The sequence below is a fragment of the Choloepus didactylus genome (assembly GCF_015220235.1).
Source record: "Choloepus didactylus isolate mChoDid1 chromosome 25 unlocalized genomic scaffold, mChoDid1.pri SUPER_25_unloc1, whole genome shotgun sequence".
NCBI lineage: Eukaryota > Metazoa > Chordata > Mammalia > Pilosa > Megalonychidae > Choloepus > Choloepus didactylus.
Genome location: NW_023637606.1, coordinates 8,116,259 through 8,123,792, shown reverse-complemented (window position 1 = coordinate 8,123,792; position 7,534 = coordinate 8,116,259). Strand labels below are relative to the sequence as shown.

The 7,534-nt window shown below is 36.3% G+C and overlaps 1 protein-coding gene across 1 annotated transcript; it reads right to left on the bottom strand.

The window, feature by feature from the left end:
• Positions 1-553: 553 nt before the first annotated feature.
• On the bottom strand, positions 554-3,009 carry LOC119525273 (N-alpha-acetyltransferase 50-like). Its single transcript, XM_037823942.1, has one exon. The coding sequence runs from the start codon at positions 2,961-2,963 to the stop codon at positions 2,454-2,456; it is 510 nt and encodes a 169-aa protein (XP_037679870.1). The 5' UTR covers positions 2,964-3,009; the 3' UTR covers positions 554-2,453.
• Between the last annotated feature and the right edge of the window lie 4,525 nt (positions 3,010-7,534).

Sequence of the window (7,534 nt, the reverse complement as noted above, 5' to 3'; positions counted from 1 at the left end):
GTGATCTTCCAGTTAATAGAATTATTTATTGTAATACCTCCAACAAGAGAATTTTTATTATATGTCAAAATTACCAACTCAACATGGGACACGCAATTCAGTCTTTACTGATTCACAGGCATATGAATTAGTGCCCAGCTTTTCTCTCTCCTTAAGTGGATGGAATTGATGCAGGACGATTAACCCTTTACAAACATTTACGATTTAGGTTAAGTTATTGAAAAGTGTGGAAAAAAGAAAACTATAATGACAGGGAGCCTGCACAATCAATTCAAAATTTAAATTTTTTCCCTCCTTAAATAACATTTACTTAATTGTCATGAGGCAGCTATTCTGTTTTCAATAACCACATTTAGGGATACATTCATAGGACTGTTTAGATAGTCCAGGCAAAATGGTTATAGAAATAGAGGCAGTGTCATCTCAGAAAATTCATTTACATATCAAAATCTATTTTGATAACCTGAAGCTTACAAAAAGAGTGAATTCTTCAAACTAATGCCTTCTGTAACTCAAGCACTCTTCTCTTGGCAAGAGCAAGCTGAAGTTTATCCACGAAGGTTAAAAGTGCTTAACATGAAACCTTTCTTCTAAGCCTAGATTCAGACTGCTTAAAAAACTGATGCTCAAGAAACAGCGTGGTCTTTGTAGATTTTTACTATCTTAAGACTGGAGCCCTATATGTTCATTCATCAACTACCTTCCTTTTCTGTATTATTCTTGGCACTCAATAAGACTGTTTAAGTCTATTACACTTTCACATTCTCAAATAAGAACTTAGGATTATAAAATGTGCATAAATATTTTGTAAATAGCATATCTGGAGAGATGACACTTTCATACCAGAATTTTACATAAGAGGATAAACGTTATGAATCAACCTTCCTTTCAAAGTCAAGCAAGAGAAAACTCAATCCTTGTGTAGTTTTAAAATCTAATGGGACATTGTAAAAGGTCATCAGTATTGACAATCTAAAAAATTTTAAATATTGAAGATGGGACTACGGGAGGAAAAGACAAAAATTTCAGATGTTTCCCATCTTTCAAAAAAAACTGATCAATATCAAAGCCACTTGTCTACGTGCCAGAAAATATTCTGGCATAAGTCAGTTCTGTCAGTAGAGGAGGTCACAGTGACATGTGCATTATTAACACTTATAGACTTCTACTTTTCCAAGAATAGAAGCAATACGTTCAACAATTCCACTCTTCCCCAAATCCTTAAACTCAACACTGTAGGCACAGAGTGTAATCAAATCTGGGATGTTCTCCAACAGGTAAGCAAAGGCGCAGCTATGTTCTCAAAAATACTGCCTAGATATTCTTCCCTATTAAATCAAACACTCAGAGGCCACAGGTTTAGCAGCCTGCATTAGCTGACATTAAATGCATTTTTTGTGCCACAAATACAGCTAAACTTCCTTTTAAGTACTTTTTAATATGTCCAAGAGAAAACACCTGCTTCAGGTTTAATTAGGGGTCTTGACCAATAAGGACATAAACTCCATTTTTAACAATGTTGACTAAAACTACTATTGGGTTCACTGAAGAAAAAGGGCAGGAGAAAAAAAAAGGTAAATCACAACAAACCTCTTTAGGTCAGTTAAAGGCATATCTCTAGCTGGGATATTAAAATAAATTAATCTCACCAGCTCACACTCTAAAAGTTAATTCCACTGGTAACAATCAACAGCAGGAAAAACAAACCTGCTAACAACTAGCCCACTCATTAGCAAAAAGCAGTTTAACTCAAATACTGAGACCAAAGTATAAACACTACCTAACCAAACTGCCCCATCTACCTCAACCACCAGCAAAGAAGAAAGGAAACAACTGCATTAAAAAAACAAAAAACAAAAACAACAACAACCAAAGCTTAAGTATTTCTTACAAGGATAATAATGGTCCAACTCCTGAGATGGTGCTCAGAAGGACTAACAGTGGAGTGAAGGCAATGTTTAGGGATTAGTATCCCACAAATAGTCTTTAAAAAACCCAAAGTACCACAAACACACTAACTTGTCTATGAATTAGAGAACAAGATATTGCTGCTGCTTCTTTTTGTCTTTTGAAATATACAATATTTTGTAGGCTCTGCCCTTCAATGTGAAAGCAGGACATTTTAAAAAATTAGCTAAAAAATTTGAAATTATTTAACACCCCAATTTTTGGAACCATATACTTTAACTGTGAAACTAAACATACCTACACCTTCTCCCTCCCTCAATGAAACCACCTCACGAAAGTCAGAAAACTCAAACAATCCAAACATGATTAATGTCCTTGAAAGTATTAAAACTTTTAGAGAAAAGGAAGGAAAGATAGAAAAAAGAAAGAAAGAGAAACAAGAATAAAGAGGGGGGAAGCGTTAAAAGAAAGAAGGGGAAAAAAATCAGTGGGCCTCTCTTTTATTTGGCGACAAGCAAGTGCAAGAAAGTTCATCTGTAATTTGTTCAGTTATCTGTTTTATGCACATCTGCATTCTGGCCAGAAGGGACTTTGAGGTTTTTCTGCAACACATGAGCATCTGCAGGCTCTATCCTCTTATAATAGTTCTTCTTTGTCTCAATAATCTCAAAGCCAAACTTCCTGTAGAAGTCAATTGCTGACTCATTGCTGATCTGGACATGCAGATAGATGTTGTCAAAAGTGCCATCTTTTTCACAGATGTTTAAGACATGATTTAACATTTTAGTTCCTATTCCTAGCCTTCGGTAAGGTGCCAGACATCCTAGTGTCATGATGTAAAGTCTCTTCTGATTCTGTGAATGATCCACCCTACAGCATACCGCACCTACTGCAATATCATTGAAACAGGCAAGTTTCGCCAGCTCGCCAACCTCCAGTACATCCTTGTAGAATTTGTCATTGTAGCTGACTGGAAAGATGACTTGGTTTAATCTCTTCAACTGTTTAATATTGTGTGGTGTCACATCTCCTAGCTCGATCCGGCTACCTTTCATCTTCCCCGTCTGCTGAGGCCGTCGTTACCACCGATATCAACGCCGTCGCCGCCCTGTGCTCTTCGCGCCCTCAGCTCGGGCCACTCTACCCTACAAGCCAGTCTCCTAGCCTGGGGCAGGGAGCTGAGCGGGTGACGGAGGCCGCGAGAGCCAAGCGCGGCCCTGTGTCTCCGGAGGGGGCGGGGATGTCTCCCGCCGCCGCGCTGGTGCCGCCGCTTCTCCACACGTGCACACGGGGCGCTCCGCTCCAGCTCGCCGCCGCCGCCGCCGCCAACCAGCAGATTCATATATATTTATATTAAATCTTCTTATTGTATTGAACTATTTATCATTATGTACTATCTTCCAATGTCTCATGTGATTGCTTTTGTCTTTAAAGTCTATTTTATCCAATATCAGTATAGCCAATCCAGTTCTCTTTTGGTTATTAATAGCTTGTAATTTTTTTCCATCTTTTCTTGTTCAAACTATCTGTGTTCTCAGCTGTAAGTTTTGCCTCTTGTAAGCAACATAGAGTTACATCATGCTTTTTCATCCATTTTACCAGTCTTTGTCTTTTGACTGGAGAGTTTGTCATTTCCATACAGATTAATTAGTGTAACCCAAGCCATACTTTAGTCATTTGGTCATTTGTTTCTTTTCTATCCATTTATAGACTCCTCTAGAATAAAATTTAGTTTTTTTTCCATTAAAATAAAGTTATCCCCTCAGTGCAGAATGAATAACTTTTTTACCACATCTTTGAAGTTTCCTGTAGAAGAGTAAAATACTACTGATAAAACTCAGGAATATTTTTTGTCTGAGAGAAAAATAGGAGGTATAGGAATGGTAAATTAAGTAAAGACCAAGAAGTATATGGTAGATTTGTAACAGTATCCATCACTCACCCATAACATGCTCTAAAAATTATCCTTTCTAAGAACCTATGTACTAGCTAGGTATATATAACTATGTACTGGAAGGAAAACAGGGAAAAGCCTTAAAGAATTTTGAAAGAGGTACAGTTGCCCTGTCTCCTAAATTACACCCAAAGTATAAGTAAGTTTGGCACCCACCATCGAGACTATGTGATATGATATGAGGTGAGTAGGGTGGATGGCATGTTAGCAGCCATTTTTTCCTCATTTTGGTTTGTGTTCCTGTACTCCAGAGGATGGTGAACAAGCAGACACAGTGCCTATTTAACTGAAACTTATGGCAAGAGCTTCTGACTTCCAATATTGCAGAAAATGCCTTGTATTTGCGGATCCAAATATTCCAGTGCCATCTTCTTGTTTATACAATGTTACTGATAAAAGAAGTATCAAAATTCCTGGCTGGACTGTTTTTCAGTGTTTTGTAAACTTCCAATTACTGGAAAGGCAAAACTCTAGTTTCTTCAAAACTGTTGAGATTACATGGTTGTTAAGTTTCTTCTCAACATTCTTAAAGATATTTCTTCAAAAAGACATTTCTGCTTAAAGAAAATAAGCCATTGAGGTAAAAAATTGGATTCAAGAACTGATTGTAAAAACACAGAATTTCCAGGATAGCAATATGGAAATTGATGTATCAACTTGTTGGGCCTAAGGACAACGATGACACTATTTCCACTGGTGTGTGCATAGCATTCACAATACATTGTTTGCACTAGTCCCTAAAGAAATGTCCAGGAAAGATTTGACAAACGGATTTCTATGATAAATGATTTTTTTGGTAATCATAATTCAAGGAATGTGGAATGAAGTGGGGTTTTAAATTGCACTGGAGAGATTTTTTTTTAATGACAAGCTGAGGAAATTTAATTCTTACATTATGGCACAATCAGAAACTGGAAATTTTCCAGTACTGCATGAACCAAATCTCTATCTTCTGAAAACCACAGAATGTGTTTTCTGATGTGGTTATAACTCAAAAACAGGATGTGGTCTTTGATTTGAAGAAATACAAAATAAGATGAATTCACAACTTTGCCAAAGAATGGGGAGGGAGAAAAACAAAAAGACCATATCATATTTTTTTCACATTTGGACACTAGTTCAGAGCAATTACCACATCTCAAAATGCCACTCTTGTTTGTGATTCAAAGGGATGGCTCTATGGTAAGGTGATAAATGAATCATTTGCTTTATTCTACATCATAGAGAGCACAGTATTTCTACATAAATTGAAAAGATATAGCTGGCAATAGGCAAAATACTCACATTACATTTTAGGATCTGTAAATGAGGAACATTATTGTAGGGAGTGCCAAAGGAAATTTCCAGAAAATGTCCTCACTATCAAAATAGTTTTTAAAGAACGTTACAGAGCTGGAGAAAAACACAGAAATTAGGGACAACACCCATGTTTGAAGGAACAGGTGTTGTAATGTTGACATAACTTAACTTATGTTTTGGTTTGTGCAGATATATATCAGAGACGGGATGTGGATTATTGTAAACTTAATCAAATGGTGACTCCAGTTCAGGATGTGACCACTTTATGGAGTAGGTTTAAAGAAACCCAGGTAACAATTCCACAGTCTTTGATATGACAAATGATTTTTCACCAAAAGCATACAACACAAAAGCATTTGCTTTCATCTGGCAGGAACTGCAGTACCCCTTCATCCCTCCAGCAATTTCTATAATTTTGTATTACAAAATTACATGTATTAAACATTTTACTGATTAAATCCAGGCAGTGTGTTCTGTTTCGATACTTAAACCATGGACTACAATCAGAGAAGTCAAATGCTTAACTAAAGCTACAGAAGAAACAGGTGTTTTGATGTATAAAAATTAAACAATTAGAGTTCTGGAAATTAGCTAAATAACAGGTCATCTTCCTATAAACTAAGAAAATAATCTAAATTTAGATCTCCTAATGTTGACCTCTGATAATCATGAACAAATTTCTAAACTTGAGACAAAGGATCCTTTTATAGAAAGGCTGTCGCAACTGAAAAGATTTTTTTTAAGGCATACTTTAGGTTCTTGTTTCTAAGACTATAGATAAAGGGGCTTAGCATGGGAGTCACCACAATGTATGCCACTGAAGCTTTTGCACTTTCCCTTGAGTTTGGGGTAGCTGCAGAACTAATGTGTACTCCAAACCTGAACCCTGAAACAAGGACACTACTGAGAGGTGAGACCAAGTGGAAAATGCTTTATACTTGCCCCCAGCTGATGAAATTTTCAAAATGGAGGCTACGATCTTTGAGTAAGAGAAAAGGATACCACTGAATGCAATAATGCCCACAAGTTCATCTGAAAATACATCACTAGTTCATTGAGAATGTTGTCATAATAAGCAAGATGGACTACCTGTTTAAGTTGCCAAAAATGTGGGGAATTTCCAACTTGGCACAGAAAGACAATCACAAAACCAATAAACCATGTATAAGAGCATCCACAACACTCAATAACCAGGATGCCAGCAGCAGGATAACAGAGATTGGGGTTCATGATGACTGCGTAGTGCAGGGAGTGACAGATGACCACAGAGTGGTCATAGGCAATCACAGCCAAGAGGAAATTTTCTAATTCTCCAGAAAGCATAAAAAATACAGCTGGTTGAGGCAATATTTATAACTTATGATTTTGCTTTCAGTCTGGATTTTCAACAGCATCTTTAGGACAGTGGTGGAGATGAAACCAGTATCTGCAAAATACAGGTTAGAGAGGAAGAAATACATGGGCATATGGAAGTGGAAGTCAGAGATGATGGCCAAGATAATGAGCAGGGTCCCAATGAAAGTAACAAGGTACATTGTCAGAAACAGCCCATAGAGGAGGGGTTGAAATTCTGCATCTTCTGAGAGTCCCAGAGGATAAATGTTGAAACACATGTTTGCTTTTCTGTTTCCATATAGCTGATGAAACTGCTGGAAAAGAGACCATGGCAATGCAAATTTGGCCATAAGGAGCTACCATGCTATCATCAATTTAACATATATGCTCTGGATTGTAACTCAAATGCATTAAATTAATTATTTCATGTTTATTATATATACAACTAGTGATCATTATCTGAAAATATTAGGGTAAACAAATGCTCTTCCTTCTCCTCAATGTTTTGCTGACTGGCAAAAGGATTACCCATCCTTGTCTACAGTTTTAAGCATTTTCCCAAAACAATATTTTCTACTACAAATTTTTTAAGATTTTATTTTATTCAACAAACACATTGACCAGACATTTGTACCATGTGATGAAAAAGTAGTAATACAATATTCAGAATATAATCAATATTGGTGATGGTAGAGCAATATTTTGAATAATATCAATATTATCAAATTTTACACTTGAAAATGGTGACAATGAGAAATATTGAGTTGTGTGTAAGTTACTACAATAAAAAATTGAAAATAAAGAGAGAAAAAGAGAAAGGAAGGAAGAAAGAAATGTATTTTGTCTTCATAGTTGAAGACTCAGTATTGTTAAGATGTGTTTCTTCCCAACTTAATCTATACATTTAACTCAATCCTATTATAAATGGCAGCGGGTAATTTTGTGAAAGTTGACAAACTTCTTCTAAAATTTATACAGCAGAACAAAAGACTTACATAGGCAAAAAAAAAAATATGAAGAAGAACAAAGTTGTTGGAC